Genomic DNA, 19,584 nt, shown 5'->3' on the forward strand with positions numbered 1-19,584 from the left:
ATGTCCAGTCATTCAGCATGTGGACATTTTCATTATTACAAAACGCATTTTTCTACTATAGTTATGTTAGAACCCCGTAGAAATTTCTACTGTGCCATTTACATCACGCGTTATATAACAGCATCCAATCAGATGTCTGGGCAGCTAATATAAAATACTACTTCCTAATGAATTTCTTAGTAATTTGAGTCAAATGTGCTCCTGCGTTTCGACACGAGAAGTAAAATTTCGTTTTTCATTAAAACTCGCAGTTTCTTTTTGTTGCGACTTGTGACGTCACTACGTGGGCGTTTTTTTCACGCGCATGGCGGAAGAGCAGGTGCGCCGCCGAACCCAGGCCAGCAGCAGCAGCAGCAGCAGCAGCAGCGCTATCACAACAACCGTTGTCTGTGCAGGGTAAAAAGGCCACCGAGGCTGAAGGAAGAAGAGGCCTGCGGATAACGTTTTCCTGACAGAGCAACGACAACTCTTTCATCTACTCTCCGAGCCCGACACAGAGAGAGAGAGAGTGTGTGCGCGGAGGGCCGTCGACATGACTCTGAACCAGAACCACTCGGAGTCCGGCGGAGTCATCATCAACAACAGTGAAAGGTAACGTTAGCTGGGTGTTAACTGGCTAGCTAGCGCCGGCCGTTACTCGGGCAACTAATACCTTACACCCTGCCGCTGCTAACTCATTTAAAAAAATAATGTGCTTTTCAAAATTCATGAAGATACTTTATATACACATTGGCAGTAGTGCGAATGTGTGCTTTCATACTACGTTTATACACACACACACACACACACACAAGACAGTCACAATGTAAACTAACTTCATTGAACTTATTTTTCATACAGTCGTATTCTGTCAACAAATGCCGTAAAAAAAAAAAAAAAATCACTTGTCTTTTATTCTTCAAACAACCCTTTTATTTGTATCTTATGCTACATTAGCCGACTGGTAGAGTGCCTGCTAATCAGTGCAAGACGACACAAACACACACCCAGCTGCTGTCTGACCACAAGTCCACATTAATTGCTATAACGTCGTTTTTGTTGTAGTAAACAAGGCGCCTCGCACTCGCAACCCCAAAACGTGGCCTTCAACCTGTTATATCATCACTGCAGCGTCCCTCGCATGTCATTACATAAATGTTTACACGTTTTAAATGCTATATTCACTCAAACGTGTCGAGGGTAAAACTGTATATATATTTTTTTTTTTGCTTTGCTGCAGTAGCATAGCACATCATCTTCTCAGTAGCCGCGTAGCTCACGTCCTTTGCCATATGGCCTGCTCTCCTGTGAAAGGTCTGTTTAGTCCCATTAAAACACATCTATATGGAAAAAAAAAAACAGATTCTTCTAGAAAATACTGCAGCGAGATGGTAAACCCGTTAGAGCTAACCAGGACCTGCTGTAAGCTCTGTCACTACACGGCATGCCAGCTTAATCCTTTTACTGTAGTAGCTACTATGTGGTGACAGCAGCTGATGGGCCCGTGTTTAGTAACTGGACAGTTGCACAATAACCCAGTGATCTCGTTTTAACCTGTTTAGTCACAGGTTATGAAAGTGAGGCATGAGCCGTATATAGACTGTCTAGATTTTCTTTTTAACGTAAGGTGAAAATGTGTCTTGTGTTTGTTCCTGTGACTAGCGTGTTGATGAACTATGATAACGTGGAGCTGGTGTTCTGTGATGCGGACAGTCTGCCTGAAGCCTTCAGAAAGAGCAAGAAGGGCAGCATCTACCTAACTCCATACAGGGTGAGAGACAAGACCCAGACTCTTTTTTTTTTTTATAGCCACAGCCTTGTGCTAATATGAAGTATAGAGAGCCGAAGTCCCGCCCCCTCTACTTCCGGGTTATGGGACCTATCTTTCGAAAAAATATGAACGGCAGTCTATGGCGAAAGATAAATTATTTTCTGGTCCCGATCGACTTGTGCCTTGGATTATACATATGTTGTTTTTCAGAATAAAAAATGATTTTACATGTCAAGAATGTCACAGTTTGTCGCAAGATAGTTCAGTAAAACGCTATGGAAAATACGTAATTAAACCAACTACAAGTCCCGCATGCTGGCGCGTACAGAACCGACCAAAACTCCCTTGGTGTAACTACAGCTCTCGACATGACCCGATTTATAATGATTGTCACCTCGTTTGATGCTTCTGCCTTCGTCCTGGAAGAAGACGGTAAAGCTCAACAAGGAGACAGCCATAGTTCTCAGACGAGAGATGTAGTTCACTAAGCGATCTCATACAAAACCTAATGTTGTTCAGCTTATTTACGTCAAATAATTTATCTCTTGACGTGAAAAATTATCTTTTAAATTCACACACATCATATGTGAAATTCATGCCACAATTCGATCGGGACCAGAAAATAATTATGATCTCTCCATAGACTGCCGTTCATATTTTTTCGAAAGATAGGTCCCATGACCCGGAAGTAGAGGGGCGGGACTTCGGCTCTCTATTGAGAGTGAGGAGTTGTCGTCATGGTACAGAGCCCCTCCCCTCGATATCGCGGTATCTCGCAGGATCCTCACCCTCTCCGCCATGTTGGCAGGATACCAGCGGCAAAACATGATTGTTTACGTGTGTTGTTAACTCGGTCGTAGAGGAGGTTCTCGCAATTCCGCACTGTTTGACCGTGCCTGGAACTCACTGCTGCGTTAAAAACTGCTCCAGTACCTCACACGATACTTATGGAAAACATAGGAACAATATGGAATACAGTTTTTTAGGTTACCGAAATGGACACAGCATCAGGGAGAGCAAGTCTCTGACCTGACGAGGAGACGCCGGATTGCTTGGTTGGCTGCAATAAGAAGAAAGGACCTTACTTTCGATCTCACCCCTCAGTCGATGAGAGTGTGTTCTCTGCATTTTCACTCGTTCTCTAAAAAATGTCTTTATGTTGGTTGTTAAAGCTACGAAGTGTAGGTTACCTAGCTGTTAATGTTGTTGCAAACCCTGAAGTGCATCTGAAGTTTGCTGCCTAGCTAACTATCTAACAAACTGTTGCCTCTTCGAAAATGCTCAATGGCCAACCATTAATGTTAACTAAAAAGTAGTTGAGATTCTGCTCATGACATTATGCTACCTTGTTGGTAGCATAATGTCATGATACATAATAATACAGTTTTCCTGCGCTGTCTCCCTGCGCTACAGTGTGAGAGCAAGTTATTTGGAAGTTTCACGAGACTGACTGTATGCTGTCCTGCCAGGTACGGCGAATAAATCAACGAAAACAGTGGTTCGGTCTCTGTTGGTCTTAATAAACACAACGCTGTTTTGCGGTAGGTGTAAGCTTGTCCCTGTCAGGTCCATTTTCTTTCGCCTTAACTTTCTCCATTGCTTTACTTTCTTACTTTTCTTGTATTCGTAGATCTGTCCCGCCGAAATAATAAACGCGCAGGAAGAGCTCTGGAATGTTTAGTCGGACTCTGTTAAGTTCTGAAGGCGTTGCCCCTGGCAACCGATAGCGTCTCCTACCATCATGGCCGACCGGCTCAGACCCCGCCCAAATCAACCCAAATCGGCACGTGACTCCTCACTCTCAATTCACTATCCGGGCTGAACACCAAATCTATTAATGGACGTTATTTGGTTTAGATAAGTCTTCAAGGTTTGTACGGGACAGTTGAGAATGCGTTTTATAATTCACTTGCATGTTGTTTTGATCCCAGGTGATCTTCCTGGCTAAGGGGCGGGATGCGCTGCAGTCCTTTATGATGCCCTTCTACCTGATGAAGGGGTGTGAGGTCAAACAGCCCGTTCTGGGGGCCAACTATATCAAGGGCACCGTCGGCGCGGAGCCTGGAGGTTGGTATGAAAGCGTGTGCGGGTACATTCGTGTCATCTAGTGCCGGATGAACGCTCGGTTTTCCTGTGTCGGTCAGGAGCTACATGGGTTCCTCTTTGCGGTGTCTTTCACAGGTGGCTGGGAGGGCAGCGCTACGTTCAAGTTTGTCTTCGCCGCTGGAGGAGCCATAGAGTTTGGCCAGTACATGCTGCAGGTTGCAGCTCAGGGTACGGCCTTGAAGCAACACTGACAAACTCGTGTAATTGTTGTTGTTTTACTAACATCTTAATTGGTTTTCTTTACATTTCAGCATCCAGAGGTCAACCTGTGACTGCAGGCTTTGGCGGGTGTCCCTACATGGCTAACGGGGCCTACACCTACCCTCCTCCACCCGCCAACGGAATGTACCCTGCGGGACCTCCTCCTGGCTATTCCTACCCCAACCCTCCTCCTCCAGGTAGGAGGTGTAATCAATGTTATTGTATAATCAGCGTCACATGGAAAATTGTTAGCAGCCCCTTTAATTGACTGTGGTCCTCCACTCCAGGTGGATTCTACCCGAGTCCTCCAGCGTTTGATGCCTCTGCGGCCTACATACCTCCACCTCCTTATTCTGCTCCTCTGGGTCAGCAGCCACCGCATGACCCTGACCTCCCCTCCTCAGCAGCAGGTGGGTCAGTTGCTTACGATGGGAACAAAAGTCCAGCTATTGGGATTTCACAGAGCACGTTTTGACGTCTTATAGCACAAGTGGAATTGAAAACCTCAAGGGCTTAGTCCATTAAGTGTCCCAGTGAGCCAGCTCGCGCAATAATCGCTTTGTTTTAGTGCTAAAGTGATAATACGATCATGTACCATTCCTTAAACAAATGATTCCAAGCAAACTGAAAACAGAGAAAATTAGTTATTGGATGCTTTATATTGAACCTTCTCTAAGGTTTGTCTAATTTAAAATACAATCTCTCCTTATGGATATTGATCCTCATTTAAACAGAGTAAAGCGATAAACTCGGAAAAAGTACACATAAATAACATTTGGGTTTTTTTCAATTTCACATCCGGGCGGCACAGTGGCTCGGTGGTTAGCACTGATGCCTCACAGCGAGAAGGTCCCGGGTTTGAATCCATGGGCCTACTGGGTCCTTTCTGTGTGGAGTTTGCATGTTCTCCCTGTGTCTGCGTAGGTTCTCTCCAGGTACTCCGGCTTCCTCCCACCGTCCAAAGACATGCTCATTAGGTTAATTGGTGATTCTAAATTGGCCGTAGGTGTGCGTGTGAATGGTTGTCTGCGTCTCTGTGTTGGCCCTGCGATAGACTGGCGACCTGTCCAGGGTGTACCCCCGCCTCTCGCCCGATGACAGCTGGGATGGGCTCCAGCAGACCCCTGCGACCTTTGACAGGAATAAGCGGGTACAGAAGATGAATGAATGAATGAAATTTCACATCCATATGATCAGAATCAGGAGTTTCAGATCATGTGCCAGTGATCTGAGTAAAAATTAGACTGATTGATTATTGACCTCTGACACAGTCCTCTTTACTATTGAAGTGTGCGGCGTCTTTGTGCCAAGAACTAAGAAAAAAAAGACTTGACTAAAAGAGGTCTACAGTAAACCTTAAAAACTCTTGAAGCTTTGGTGCCAACCTGAATGTGTCAATCAAACAATCAAACGGAGATTGCAGAAAACTTTACTCTCCAAAAAGAGCATTGTAGCTAAACTACAGGTTTACCGCATGGATTGGCTCAAATAGAAGAAGTGGGATGTAATGGAATAGGCCAGATTTAAATTCCACTGAATTGTGGTGGACTTTGAAAAAGGAAGCGCACAAGGCAGTCGAGTGGATAGAAATGCTTAATGCCTACAAGAAGTAATTTTTGCTAAATAAGGACGCGCCAGCTTCTGATGCCGAAGGGGAATTCCTTTCTTTACTGTCAAATATATACATGTATTGATATTTCTGTTGAATAGTTTCTTTTTGGTTGTGCCTCCTGTGGAACAACTGAGCGGTATTTGCCCTGCTGACAAATTTGACAGAAGAAAAATTCCTTCACGCCTCACTGTACCAGTTTGATTCATTCAGACCACAGAATGATGCCTTTGTTTCTCGGTGCTCTGCCGCCTCCTCTGCTGACCGCTGTGCTCTCCTCGCTGCACCAGCCGTCGAACCTCCGTCTTGATTAGCTCCGCTCGTCTCGTATATCCCAGGGATTAACGGTAACACCCATGTTTAATTAATGCCCCCGTCCCTTCTCTCTCTCTCTCTCTCTCTCTCTGTCTCTTTCCCAGCGGAGGCCAAAGCAGCCGAGGCGGCAGCGAGCGCCAGCTGTGCCACGCTGCCACCTACACATGTGTACCTGCCCCAGGTAAGCTGAGTTTTTGAATTTGAGGACTCTCTACGAAGACTAGTTTCACTATTTTCTCACATTTTAATCAGTTCATCAAATTCAATAACTAATGAAAACAGGCAGTAGTCAGCAGCGCCGAGCATGTTAGCTGCTGCACAGCAACAGCAGTGGTGGATCATATAATTTTAGTGTCTCAGCTAGTCCTCATTAATAAACCAGCTTTCAGATATTGCTGTCTCAGACCCAGTTAGCAGCACAACACGCGTTCCTATAAATACGGCAGATGCTTTTTGGCGCAAGGTGGCGTGAATGTGCTGAGAGTGGCGCACACAAAGCCACGACGGTGAGCTCAAGTTACCATAACATCATTCTGTGTGATCGAAACTGGTTTGCCATAGCCCCCCTCTCTCGTACAACTAAATTCATAAGCAGCCCAAGGTTATAGTACGTCCTTATAGTGCACCTTAAACCATCTCTTATTAAAAGGCCTTTCACTTTACAGCAGTGTTGTCTCACAACACAACTCTCCTCTCTTTCCAGGACAAGCCTCCTCCCTACTCCCCTCCAGAAGACAAGAAGAACCAGTAGACCTGCTCGATCTCACCCTCGTTCCTCTTTATTCCCATTCCATTAACCGGACACCAGGAGGGCCAAAGTATTCTTTTCCAACATCGTCTCCTCTTCTCTCGTCTTCCCAGTCCTCTTCAAACTCGTTCCTTTTTCTCATTCCATTGCTTTCCTGTGTCAGCCTATAACCCTTTTGCATTCATGTATTGTAATCGGCTTCTTTCTCTTCAAAGCACCTTTACTCGCTGGAAATCAGGAAAGTACAAGTATTGGTAGCAATCTCCAAAGGAGACAAGATTGCTCAGGCCAAAGTTGTCGGGCTATTGGGGGATTTTTGTGATGAAATCTTTGTAACCCGATTAGCTAGTTTAGTCTCTATTGCCTTCCAAGTGTCCCAAGAATCAAACCGCCACCTTAAACTTAGATTCAGCAATGGTGTGAAGCTTATAATTTTCTACGACTGTCTGTTAAACTAGACTAAATCTAATGAAGCCAATTACTTTGCTAAACTGTCCAGAGTCCAGCTGAATGCAGTGTTTTATTTTTCTATTATTTGTGTGTACAGGCTTTTAATATGTAGACTTTTAAAATTAGATATTTTCTCAAGAACACTAACCTAGGGAATAAATAGCTTTTGTAAAGAGAGCAGATTGCGGGGCGGCCTGGTCTGCTGTGACATGTTTTAGTGGACGAGGGGACCACAAAGATTAGAGCAGCGTCAAGCCCCAGCTGCGAATCTCTGATCCTGGATTAGAGCAGAGAGCAAGGGCGGCCAGGGCTTGGAGGGCCGAACCGCCAGGAGGGATTATCTTTATAATGTGCAAGAGCAAAGCAGTCAACCAGTGATGTCACTTCCTGTTTGAGTCGCGTCACTGAACGTTAGAGAGAACACATGATCAGACTCACCGCCAGCCTGCTTCACGTCTCATCCTTCCGACATTATACACACAAGCAGAACCCTCACGCAGTTTCTACTTTCTGTGGTTGTGATCTTAACTCTCTAGTTTGGGGTCCGTCTTTCAATCTGATCTGAGCACCTCAGTATCTGAGCCGCTATTCTTCCTTCCTCCGTGGTCACTAATCTGTATACTGTATCTGTGGCACATCCGTGGCTGATTCTTTGCACTTTTAGAATGCTATGCATCGGGCTCCCGTTTGCTCTGTCATGGCTGTGTGTAAAATAAAAAGTAAAGCTCTGTATTATTTCAAACTAATTTATTGAAGAATTCATGAAAAATGGCTCAAGTAAGAAAACGAAGCATGATCTCAACTAATGCATGTATGCATTGGATAGGATTTTATTAAACGGATCTTGATTCATGTGGAACAGATGTGTCTGTCTTTATTTCTACGCCGGGTACTATGGTCACATGTTTTAAAAGAATGGTTTTTAAATGATCACGTACAGCGTTGTGCATCAGCATATCTGACAGGAACATATTCCAGAGTCAGCAGGAGGGGTGATGTTTTCTTGCATCATTGGGCCCAAACAGCCTGAACATGTGCTTCTTCTTTCTCCAGCAGTCAGTAGTCCTCGTCTGCACTTTCGGACAACTTGTGCAAATCCACAGCAGTTTCCCAAAAGCATGCATGATGTCCTGAGTCTCGAGTACCTCAACTATACATTGCAAGTGCTCACAATGTTTAAAAAAAAAAAAAAAAAAACAAAGCAGCCAAAAGTCTGCTAAAATCACATGGAGCCTATGGCAGATCCCAGCACAACACCGTCAGCATCAGATGTGAAAGGCTGCAGTCCGGGTGATTTGTTTGTGCATTCATGCTCAAGATCCCAAGGTGATAAAACGGCGTTCCATTTTCAGTTGTGTGTTCTCAGTAGTAATGTACAGCTGGTTTATCTACACTGGCTACGGTGGGAGGATTGTGTCTGAACAGGGCAAAGTCACTTAAACTGAGCCGTGGCTTACAGTCCTGTACACATCACATGATACCCCAGCTCACATCTTCCTGTGTTTGGGCATGAGCATAATTGTCATGATACGTACATATTTTATGGCCTGTGTGCCTTAACTTAAAAATGTCAAGCTTGGCCAGGAGAACCACCACATGTGGTTTTTCATAGCGTTTTCTCTTCTCGTTTCCCTGCTTTGACAAAACACATACGGAGTTTCATCAGTTTCTGTCTGGCTAGAAGAGTAAACACACTAGAAAGGGAGCCAGTGATCACAAGCACTGGCAAAAGATATGAGGAAAATAAGACATTTGAAAAAGAAAGAAATGTTATTTGATTGATATCACTCCTTCTTTGCAGTGACAGCAAAACCACAAGTAGTAGCTCATTAGCAAAAAACATTAAAGGCCCAGTGTATAAAAATGTGGGAGATCTATTAGCAGAAATTAAAAGAAGTATTCATACTTATGTTCATTAGTGTATAAGTAAGAGATCCTAATTTAGAATGAGCCATTCACATAAATGTCTTCTTCCACAGGGACACCATGTTTCTACAGTAGCCCAGAAGAAAGAACTTAAATGCTGGGCTTTTCTTAATACCAAGTACACAAGCTAAGGACTTGCATACCTGGTATTTTGGACTTTATAAGTTCCAGCCTCTGGAGGATGGCGTGATGCAGTACAGTCATTCTGTAATTGCAACAGCAGGCGAAATGCATCGTGGGATACCTGGCTGTCCTAAGTCCAAAAAAATGACCTCCCAATGCATCCTCGATAAAATGTCAATGCACATTAAGGAACTGGTTCTAGAGAGGGTCTCTAGATATGGCCTTACATATCTTATTTCCAATACACTTGGAAAGAGAAGGGCATTCACTTGGTTACAATGTGCAACCTCACCACTAGATGTCACTAAATGCTACACACTGGTCCTTTAATCCGTCCAAAAAATTGTGTAGTTTTAGGTTGTTTCTTTACCATTCTAGTATCAGAGTGATAGTGTCGTTTAATCTTTTCTGTCTTTAAAGCAGACTAAGCTCAGGCAGAAACACAAACTGGCAGTGAACACTGTCTAAACTCCCACTCACACTCTAAAAATCTGTGTCTAAAATGCTCCAATATTGTAGTCTGGTTGGTTCTAGTCCTGCAATCCATCAGAACCACAACACACTGGATTCACTGTCAGTGATACTCACTCTCGCCTGCCTGTGAGCTCAACCACCTGTAGTGAGTACGTATTGTGTTTCTGTAAAAAATATTTTATGTAGTGAAAGTACAATAACCTGACATGCTGAGTTGACACTGGTCTTTGTCGACCTGAAAGTGGATATCCGTCTAATAGTAAATGATACGTATATGGAAGATAAAACCAACCAGAATGAAGTCGTGTGAACCAGAACTGTAAGGCCCTTTTAGGAGCAGTTTGTCACCATTTCCTTGGCTACTGTATGTCGTAACAATCCGATACCAAGTGAAAGTTTTTTAGGAAAGGAAAGCTCATCACAGTGAGTTCTTCTGATTAAAACAATGATGGAAGGCAGTTGTTATAAAGGAGAAAAGATTTTGAAAAGCTCCTAAATGGGTAAGAGTTTGTACTCATGGTGCTTCCAGTAATCCAGCTCCCTTCTTCGCCTCTTTTACGAGTCAGCTCATGTGGAGCAGAGGGTGATGCTGACCCCCTCTCCTATCCAGCAGGCGGGAAACAGCTCCTGGGTGAAGGCACAGTGGAAAGCGTGCAGCCTGGTCTGCCCGTCTCCGTAGTAGGTGAGCGTGCCCGCCTCGTAGTCCAGCAGCATGCCGATGCGGCTGTGCTGGGAGTGGCCGGTCAGGGTCTCCCGCCGGCCGTTGTGCCAGGCGCTGAGCTGATGCTCGTCCAGCTGAAGGCTCCAGGAGAGTTCGTTCATACCCACCATGCACCTCTTGCCTTTCTCCTTCCTGGGGATGGTCTCGTAGGTAACCTGATGAGAAGCAGAGCAGAGGATGTGTGTGAACTAGGGGTTGCAGGACTTTAAAAACACAGTAGAAAGTAATGCTATGCAACAATGAAATCTATATTCTTGACCTGAATACATATGCTGAGAACAGACAGCTCATGTGCTACATACTGTGTATAAAAACAGGCTATACATAGGCTACCAGGGTTATACTGTATAGAGCTGAAGCCTATGCCAGCTGGGAGTGGACCAGAGACAATGCTAACACCAACATGTTAGCATTGTCACTGGAGGCATGCTAGTACCGCTGTGCTTAAAGGACCAGTGTGTAATATTTACTACCATCTAGAGGCATAGTTGCATATTGCTACCAAGTGAATATTCCTCCTTCTCCCCCTGGTGGTGTTCAACACTTCAACAAAACAAAAAGTGTAAGGGCCCCGCGTTTGGTTTGATTATTCTGGCCTCATGGAGGCCTCTACGTAAATGGTTTCTTAATATTGTAGCTTTCGTGACCAGCTCATCATAACACGCAGTCGTTACCCCGAGATAGGCCCAGGGCTTGGACACCTCCAGCTCCCAGTAGTGCTGTCCGCGGGTGAAGCCCTGAAAGCAGAGCACCTGCCAGGTGTGATCAAAGCGGGCTTCGTGGGCGGGGACGAGGCGTGGCCCGGAGGTCAGGTGCTCCGCCCTACGGTTCTCCTGGGACAGGAACAGGTGCCCGTTGGCTGTGCGGGGGTCAAAGGTCAGAGAGCAGCGATCTGTAAGGAGGAAGAATGGAATGAGACAGACTGAAGCTGGATCTGAGACCTCCGAAAACATACTAGAGGAGCGTTGTAAGAAAGTCTCTCATGACTCACATGCACTGAGGCCTTCCTTCCCACCGGGGTGGCACGGAACAGCAGGACTGGGAACCACAGCTAGTACTGGCCTCTTATCTTGAGGAGAACCTGGAGACCAATGAGGTGCATGAGAACACGGAGCACACACTGAGGAATAACTTCCTACAGAGGGAACATCATTCCAGGCGGGTTACCGTCTTTGTCCTGACCCACAGCGGTGCTCACAGCTTTCTCCAGGTCCTCGGACACCAGCTTGGAGACTCGGGACAGGACGTCTGTGACGCCACTTAGTCGCTCCTGCAGGTTTGGCGTTAGGCTCGTGGGAATGTCCTTGAAGCGTGGGACTTCTATGTCCATTGATTCCTGTGAAGACAAATCTATTTCAGGCAAGGCCTTGATGACGCTGTGAACGTTTGATGAATCACATAAAAGTGAAAGAGCGCTGACATTTTGACTGATTACTGGAACAACTCTCTACAGTATAAAGGTTGAGTACAGGATGCAGATATAAATCTTCTAGTGTGCGTGTGCTGTTCTGTCATTACGCTGTTGGCCATCAAACCAAAAGTTCACGTACATGACACTTTTTGAAAAGGCACCAGCGAACGTTGGCATAAATAAGAGCTGGGAGATGTATGGATACTGTGTTAATATTTTCATACAGTATGCCTGGATACTGTCACGTATGCTGCAGAGATTTAGGTTCTTGTCTTACAAGCTGCTTTACAGTTAAGTGATAAAAGTCTATTAATATATCTGTCTTCTCTAGCTGGATGAAATAATATGCCTACATGTTTTGTCATAATCCCCATGATTGCTTTACTTAAAACATCTTCTCTGAAGGTAACACAGGTTTTTTTAAACTGTCACAGCATTGATAACACACTCTCACAAGAAAAGGCACAATGACACAAGCACTACCTCTACATTAACAAATTTCAGTGTTGGATGTTGACTGCCTGATAGGACAGGCGTTACAGATTTTTGTGTGACACAAACAAATTAAAATTACACAAGGAAATAAAAATGATTCTGCTGCCATCTAGCAGTTGAAACTTGGTGAAAGCTCTTCTCTGCTCTTGGGTGTGGTTACTTCTTGAGATGCAAGAAAGCCATATCAACCCTTCTGTTTAGACGCCATGACAGCAGAGCTAAGCTAAGCTGAGGATATGGTAAATGCACAAGTACAAACCCTGATGAGCTCCGTGTCAGAGAGGTTACGCAGAGCTGCCATTTGGCCTTGTCTCTCTATGAGCCTCTTGGCCCGCTCTTCGAGTTCGTCGAGGCGGACCTCCGCCTCCCTGATGGCGGCCTCCTTCTGCTCCTGGATGAAGAGCTCCGTCGCCTCCTGCTTCTCAGCCAGGATTTTCATCAGAGAGGAGAATTTGACATTCACCCAGGTTGACGTCTGCTCAAAAGTCACCTGTTGGTTGAAAGTGCTCAGTTAGATGCTTTGTGGAATTTAGGAACACATTGCTAGAGGCATCCTCTCCTCATTCTTTGACCCACACAAAAGCTTTACTAAAGGCCTAAACTAGTCAGGCAGCCATAGTTGTGTCTCTTTGAAGCCTTTACGATTTGTCCACATACAGTACGCTTCAAGTGAGAGTTTACCTTAGCTTGATTGATATTCTCAGCCAAGTCATTTATACTTTTCTGTGTCTCTTCAATGAGCTTCCCCATCTCGTTGTTCTTTCTTTCCAGTAGCAGCTGCAAAGAAAACACATCAAACTGAGAGGACAGTCCCAATAATTTGATGCTGGAGTCAAGTTGACAGCATAAGAACAGACAGTCCGTGTTACACTCTCCACTAAGCATGTGTGGTGGAAAGGTTTTAAAATACCTCTTGGTTTTCCCTTTCCGTCTCCAACAAGACCTTCTCGTGGCTCCCACATTCTGAGATGCCGCACTCGCAGCACACAGACATTTTGTCCTGCCTGCAGTAATACACCAGAGGCTTTTTATGTCTATCGCACAGCAACATGGCTCTCGCCCCTTCATTTCCCCTCACGAGCGTCTCTCTGCAGGAGGGACCGGTGCTGTTTGGAGCCTCAGTCAGGACTGACAAGGACACGTTCCGCTTGAGAGCGGGCCGGGTGGGAAACGGCTCATTGCACATGGGGCATTGGGGGCCGATGTCGGACTTGCTCTTGGTGTCCCAGTGAGTGGTGATACACTCTTTACAGAAGGTGTGACCGCAGGGGATGGTCACAGGGTATCGGAAGCGGTCCAGGCATATGGCGCAGGCTAGAGTCTGTGGCTCCATCCCTGAAGAAAGAGCAGACACCTCTGTGGGGGGGGGGGGGGGGGGGGGGGGGGAGAGACAAAACAAGAGATTGGTCTTGATGTAACAGACTGTAAGATGCCAGTTTTGTATTTTGTCATTTTGAGATATGGTATTACTTCCAGCACATTGAACACTGAAAGCACTCAATAAAATAACTAAGTAAATATCCTTTTACATGCCCTGTATGTGTTACAACGCCAGTTATCAGACTGTGAAACAACAAAGCCACACGGAAGCAAAAACACAACGCTCACTGCAAATGGTAACGTTAGCTAACACACAATAACTTAGCCAAGTGGAAGGCAAAGCTAACGTTAGCTAGTGTTAGCCTACATTCAAGTCATTTAACGTTAGCTAGGATCCTTCGGGAAAAACACCAGTCGCAATATTAAATATGTACCGTGGACTGTCTTTACATTATAACACGTTTACACACACACACGCCACGCAAATGTTACCTAAAACGGTACAATATCCATCCTTACCACTTCAATAGATACATTCGTGCACAGTATCTGTGAACACAGAATAACGTCAGACGGAGCTTCCTTGATGACGACACACGCAAAAATGATGCGTTCACGCGCTGTGGGGAAAGTAATAAACTCGGGACGAACAAACTAGACAGTCTCATTACTACCGTGCAACACATAGAGCTATATGTAAAACTAAACGTTTATAAAGATAATGTATATTTAAGAATAAAAAGTGTAAATGTACATACAATATAGAACTGATAGTGCCCCACTGTTATGTTAGAAGTGACAACGATGCCACAACTCACTTGTGTCAATTTGCTCCTCACATTGTGATGTTATAACAGTTGTTTGCGATGATTTTACCGATGGACAGTAGAGGTCTGTTGAAAATAAACATCGTTTCTCGGTACAAGTGAATTAAGATGTTATTATCCGCCTCTAGTTGTTACTGAACAGAAACAACTCAAAAGCGTACGGAGTCAGTTGGGTCCCTTCGGCCACCGTAGCTTATGAAAAAAACAGGAAGTTGTGCTCATTCCAAGATGGCGCTACGCACAGTTTGTGCTGCTGCCTGGCGAACAGGGACAGATTTAGGGGTCAATAATACGAGGACATTTATCACTACAGGTAATGTAACGTTACAACAAAATTTTGTAATGTTTACATTATGAAAATTTGCGTAGGGCTTCTTGAATGTGTGTTATGAAGGTTATATTAGTTTGATGCAGAGCCTCGATGCATGCTGCCCTGTGCATGATATGTCAGACCCATCGCCAAACCGGATAGATAAAATGTGACAATTAATCACGCAGTTGTGTGCCAAGCTAAGCATTTTTCAGGTTTCAAGTTACGAGAAACAGCTCAATAGTTGTTATATTTTGCTATCCGCCTCAGAGCGTTTACATACACATTTGAAGTTGTATTTTATTTTGACATTGAAACACAGTGTCAAAATAAAATGCGAATATGAAAAGTGAACCGACCCTTATGAAAAATCCTGAGGAGGAGAAATTTCTCACTCAGGCTTAGTGTTGTACTGCGCGACCTCTTCTAAGTTTTACAGATGTAAAACTATCAAAATTTTGAATGGAGTTTCGTGTGCACAGAGGAGCTATCCCGCTGACATAGGGAAGATTGATAACAAAACAATATACGGGAAAAAATGTAAACCACCTTGTTCAAAGGGAATAAAAAGGTCAAATTATACACGGGTAGAATATAATGATCTATAATCCACTGTCAAGTTAGTCAATCAGTATGCATCACCTGAACAAATGGCAAGAATTGATATGTTTCCATTTAAAAACGTTGTGTGTAATTCCAGAACTAAAAAGTCAACATGTCCAACGTGTATTTTTTACTGTGCAACTAACTGTTGGGGTTGTTTCCACATAACAGCATGTCTCTACAAACGAGTGCCTCCTTTGGGTCCAATGCCAAATGAGGACATTGACGTTAAAAAACTGGCATCATTGGAGAAGTACCGCAGCTACAATCGTTACTTCAAAGAAGCTGAGGAGGCAAAAAACAAACCTGTGTGGTGGAAGACTTACAAGAGCTATGTGGAAAAAGCTGATCCAGAGCACGGTGAGAAATAAGTGTGAAAGCTGCTGTTCACAGGTTACGATGGCGTGAATGGCAAACAAAGATTTTATTTTCTGACCCCTCTGCAAGTTCACAGCATCACAGTTTTATTTTGTTTTGTTTTACAAAGGTGCTGAGCTTGTGGATATTGGACTGCCATACGATCAACCCAAAAGAATCAAAGAAGTGAGGGAGAGGAGGCAGGTGATGAAGGACAACAAGAAGAACGTCGAGCTGGAGAGAATTACTCGCCTGCGTACTTGTAAGTCGAATTAAAACTTCAGCTTCTGACAGATATGCGAGTTACGCTGTTTTCTTAACATTTCTCATTTTCTCCAACAGTTCGGATCTCACTGGATCGAGTGCAGGAAACCTGGGAGAAGTGCAGCGGTCCGTTTCATGTAAAGAGACTGGCAGACCACTATGGGGTCTTCAGAGATCTCTTCCCTATGGCTTATTTTCTACCTCTGGTCACACTACGCATCAACTATAGCCAGGACAACAGTAGTTCTGTGCATTATGGGAATCGTCTGACACCTACTGAAGTAGGTTAAAGTAGGAATTCAGAACTGCATTTTAATCACTTTTCATTTCACTTCTTTTTCCCCTTAATACATATTAACACATTTCTTCTTTATCTGTGCCCTTCCTCTAGGCAGCGTCTGCACCCCAGATCAGCTTTGAAGCAGAGGAAGGTTCTCTGTGGACCCTCCTGCTCACCTGTCCAGGTGAGCGTCACCTTTTACAAGAGGTCCTGGGTCATTAGGCTGTTACTTCCAGGGATGAATTGACACAAGTAACAAATGGATTCTCAATGTGTCATCTTTTTCAGATGAGCATCTTCTGGATAATGAGGCAGAATACGTCCACTGGCTAGTGTGAGTACTTTGCATAGTGGCGTGGTGGTTAGCACTGATGCCTCACAGCGGGTACTCCGGCTTCCTCCGACTGTCCAAAGACATGCTCGTTAGCTTAATTAGTGATTCTAAATTGGCCGTAGGTGTGCATGTGAGTGTGAATGCTTGTCTGTCTCTCTGTGTAAGCCCTGCGATAGACTGGGAACCTGTCCAGGGTGTACCGCGCCTCTCGCCTAATGACAGCTGGGATAGGCTGTCATCATGCGAGAGGCGGGGTACACTCTTCACAGGACAAGCGGTTACAGAAAATGAATGAATGAACAGAAATTACATCATTTTACTACTGACATTTTTTAAAATCATTGTAAAAATGTATTTCCCCACTAGAAATCTCCTTATTGTTCCTTCATCTGGTCATAACATCATGGCACCAGTAAACATGAACATAGATTTCAGTGAAAGTGGAGATGGCCTTGTCTCTCTATAAGCATACTACTTTATTTTTCAATAAAGTATTTTTGTGACACGGCCTCACTGCAGAGCCCTCAGCTTCAAATTAATTTGTCTCACATGTGTAATAATGAGCATGGTGTCTAACATAAGACAAACACATTCACTGAGTTAGAAATATGCCCTTATCATAGCACACTGATGTTAATTTTGTTGTACTGAATTGTCACTACACTGTTTAATGGCCTGTGTTTCTTTAGGGGGAACATACCAGGTGGAGCGGTGCAGGCCGGAGAAGAGCTGTGTCAATACCTGCCCCCCTTCCCTGCCAGAGGAACAGGCTTCCACCGCTACATTTACGTCCTATTCAAGCAGGAGGGGCCCGTCAACTTCCAGGAAGATGTCAGACCGTCGCCATGGTGAGCAGCACACTTACAGATACACACAAAGTGGTCTTGTATTTATATAGGACCTTTCTACCTATTGGTACTCAAAGCGCTTTTACAGTCACAAATACACATCTACAGATTTGGTCACACAAGCGCACACACATTCAAACACCAGTGCCAAGATCTGTGAGCAACAGGGGTCTTAATGTCTTGAACACTTTGGCGTGTGGTGCGTGTGCGTTAACCAGAGGGTTAGCTCTAAACAACCCGCCTACCAACTGAGCCAACAGAATTGGGAAAAGTGTTAGTTACTGGGTGCACTGCTAAAAGTCTTAACTAATAAAGCCTTGTGTGAATTGGTAGCTGGTAAACATCTATCGCACTGTCCAATCAAGACATCGTAAACAGGAAGTAAGTGTAGCATGATGAGCTAGCATAAGCTTGAAAAATATATTCCAAAAGATATATCTTTTGATTGACTTTATTAATGTCTGCATGAAGTAGTATGCTGAAATGTAGTTTATGTTTCAAAATGGTACTAGTGCAGTTTAGAATGTGTGAATATGCTAACCTCACAGTTGTTATTAGCATAGTGTTTAATAATGAGAGATTTGGTGTGCTATTGTAGGGAAATATAATTATTATTATTAATATTAATATTATTATTAAGAGAAAAAGTTTTAGGTCTAAAATGTGGACTGTATTCCTTTTTAAATCTTTTATCTCCCACTCCAAACAAGTCATATATTAGCACGCTAATATTAGCTATGTCGGTCAGTTAAGCTAGCATAACATAATTATATAACATAACTGTAATGTGACCAAATGTTAACAGGAAGAGAGATGTTAGCTTTAGCTTTTAGTGTTTATGTTGAGGAAAATTAATCATCTCCTGTCTTGAAATATGTATCTGATGGACACATAGGAGATTGAGGCACAGCATCAACTTGTGTCAGAATAATGTTGGATATAGCGTCAAATACTCTGACAATGTCCTGCCTCTCCTGCCCAGCCACTCCCTGGTGGATCGCACGTTCAAGACGGTGGATTTCTACAGAAAGCACCAGGACAGCCTCACACCCGCGGGCCTGGCCTTCTTCCAGAGCCAGTGGGACGAATCCGTCAGCAACACCTTTCACCACACGCTCAGTGAGTTACACGAATGCTAGCACCCATGCAAGCCCTGCAGGTTTGGGCTTGTGCGGTGGAAACATTTGCTGGTGTTAAAATAACAAATTTTAGTTTCAGTCTGTTGTTAATAATTAGGGCTGTGTCTGTCGGCTTCTTCTCCCTGCAGACATGAAAGAGCCAGTGTTTGAATTCATCAGGCCTCCGGTGTATCACCCTCCGCAGGTCAAATTCCCCCATCGACAGCCTCTACGCTACCTGGACAGATACAGAGATGGGAAGGAGCACACCTATGGAATATACTGAAGAAAAGACACGCATACCTGACAAAATCCCAACACATGTTCTTGCTAATGTGAAATTATATTCAGCATATTTATGTCATAATGGTGAGAATAAAGCATTTTTCAGCAGTGGTGTGACTGCATTATGAATATCTCCTTACATTAGACTTCTAAAGGTGTTTCTTGCTGAGTCCGACATGATCAGGGTTTTATTATTAATCCAGCACAAATCTCCACTGTCAAGCTAAATTAGCACTAAACTAACAATTTGAAAAACTTGATACAATTGTACATTATTTAGTACAAGTGAGTTTGCAGCTTCCACAAAAGAACCAGCTCAATGCTTTCCTATGTAGGGCCTCTGTTTATGCTGTCTGTCTCACCTCCTCTGCCTCTACTTGCCAGAGGAGGGAAATCTTTCCTGTGCAAAAAGTCCATCCCCAGCTCCTTGGCCTTCATCCAGTGTTGTGCTGACGGCGGTTGGTGTTGCACTGTCCCTCATCATGCTCTGTAGATCTTGGAATTTGAAATAGCTTCAGGCCCAGAAATTCCTGACTTGGGAAAATCTGCTTCTCACATCTTTACAGAGCTCTGTAGACTTTTCTCAGAGGAGACGCCAACTGCAGATCATAAGCACTGACAACATAATGAAGTTTAATGACAGCCAAAAAGCATTAATTGCTACAAATGGTTATTAAATGTTGTGACGGTTGCAGAAGACCGAACGTTA

The 19,584-nt window shown here is 44.1% G+C and overlaps 3 protein-coding genes across 6 annotated transcripts; 2 read left to right on the top strand and 1 right to left on the bottom strand.

Moving 5' to 3' along the window:
• Positions 1-334: 334 nt before the first annotated feature.
• Positions 335-8,038, top strand: wbp2 (WW domain binding protein 2). The gene is made up of 8 exons (XM_084567741.1): positions 335-591; positions 1,642-1,750; positions 3,682-3,817; positions 3,932-4,024; positions 4,108-4,254; positions 4,345-4,467; positions 6,086-6,162; positions 6,685-8,038. The coding sequence occupies exons 1-8, from the start codon at positions 533-535 to the stop codon at positions 6,730-6,732; spliced, it is 792 nt and encodes a 263-aa protein (XP_084423867.1). The 5' UTR covers positions 335-532; the 3' UTR covers positions 6,733-8,038.
• A 138-nt stretch (positions 8,039-8,176) lies between these two features.
• Positions 8,177-14,334, bottom strand: trim65 (tripartite motif containing 65). Of its 3 annotated transcripts, none has more exons than XM_084567739.1 (8): positions 14,142-14,334; positions 13,240-13,685; positions 13,011-13,106; positions 12,589-12,819; positions 11,591-11,759; positions 11,415-11,504; positions 11,098-11,315; positions 8,177-10,578 (listed from the first exon to the last, which is right to left on the bottom strand). In XM_084567739.1, the coding sequence occupies exons 2-8, from the start codon at positions 13,660-13,662 to the stop codon at positions 10,270-10,272; spliced, it is 1,536 nt and encodes a 511-aa protein (XP_084423865.1). In that variant the 5' UTR covers positions 13,663-13,685; positions 14,142-14,334; the 3' UTR covers positions 8,177-10,269. The 3 variants fall into 3 exon arrangements, with proteins under 3 accessions (XP_084423865.1, XP_084423864.1, XP_084423866.1); XM_084567738.1 differs by having other exon boundaries at positions 14,169-14,201; XM_084567740.1 differs by lacking the exon at positions 14,142-14,334 and having other exon boundaries at positions 13,240-13,690.
• A 120-nt stretch (positions 14,335-14,454) lies between these two features.
• mrpl38 (mitochondrial ribosomal protein L38) lies at positions 14,455-18,986 on the top strand. 2 transcript variants are annotated; one of them, XM_084566886.1, is made up of 9 exons: positions 14,455-14,789; positions 15,561-15,749; positions 15,877-16,008; positions 16,089-16,291; positions 16,402-16,474; positions 16,579-16,624; positions 17,314-17,472; positions 18,455-18,591; positions 18,740-18,986. In XM_084566886.1, exons 1-9 carry the CDS (start codon positions 14,672-14,674, stop codon positions 18,874-18,876), a joined length of 1,194 nt encoding a protein of 397 aa, XP_084423012.1. In that variant the 5' UTR covers positions 14,455-14,671; the 3' UTR covers positions 18,877-18,986. The 2 variants fall into 2 exon arrangements, with proteins under 2 accessions (XP_084423012.1, XP_084423011.1); XM_084566885.1 differs by lacking the exon at positions 14,455-14,789 and having other exon boundaries at positions 15,179-15,749.
• The last annotated feature ends 598 nt before the right edge of the window (positions 18,987-19,584 follow it).

Source organism: Chelon labrosus, assembly GCF_963514085.1.
Source record: "Chelon labrosus genome assembly, chromosome: 19".
NCBI classification, from domain to species: domain Eukaryota; kingdom Metazoa; phylum Chordata; class Actinopteri; order Mugiliformes; family Mugilidae; genus Chelon; species Chelon labrosus.

Excerpts from the sequence above, each read along its gene's own strand:
- trim65 (XM_084567739.1), bottom strand. The coding sequence starts at position 13,662 with ATGGAGCCACAGACTCTAGCCTGCGCCATATGCCTGGACCGCTTCCGA. Across the intron at positions 12,820-13,010 it reads AGAATATCAATCAAGCTAAG|GTGACTTTTGAGCAGACGTC; the intron begins GTAAACTCTCAC and ends TTCAACCAACAG. Across the intron at positions 11,316-11,414 it reads GAAGGAAGGCCTCAGTGCAT|ATCGCTGCTCTCTGACCTTT; the intron begins GTGAGTCATGAG and ends TCCTCCTTACAG.
- mrpl38 (XM_084566885.1), top strand. The coding sequence starts at position 15,437 with ATGGCAAGAATTGATATGTTTCCATTTAAAAACGTTGTGTGTAATTCC. Across the intron at positions 16,625-17,313 it reads GAATACGTCCACTGGCTAGT|GGGGAACATACCAGGTGGAG; the intron begins GTGAGTACTTTG and ends GTGTTTCTTTAG. Across the intron at positions 18,592-18,739 it reads CACCTTTCACCACACGCTCA|ACATGAAAGAGCCAGTGTTT; the intron begins GTGAGTTACACG and ends TTCTCCCTGCAG.
- wbp2 (XM_084567741.1), top strand. The coding sequence starts at position 533 with ATGACTCTGAACCAGAACCACTCGGAGTCCGGCGGAGTCATCATCAAC. Across the intron at positions 4,255-4,344 it reads CCCCAACCCTCCTCCTCCAG|GTGGATTCTACCCGAGTCCT; the intron begins GTAGGAGGTGTA and ends CCTCCACTCCAG. Across the intron at positions 6,163-6,684 it reads CACATGTGTACCTGCCCCAG|GACAAGCCTCCTCCCTACTC; the intron begins GTAAGCTGAGTT and ends CTCTCTTTCCAG.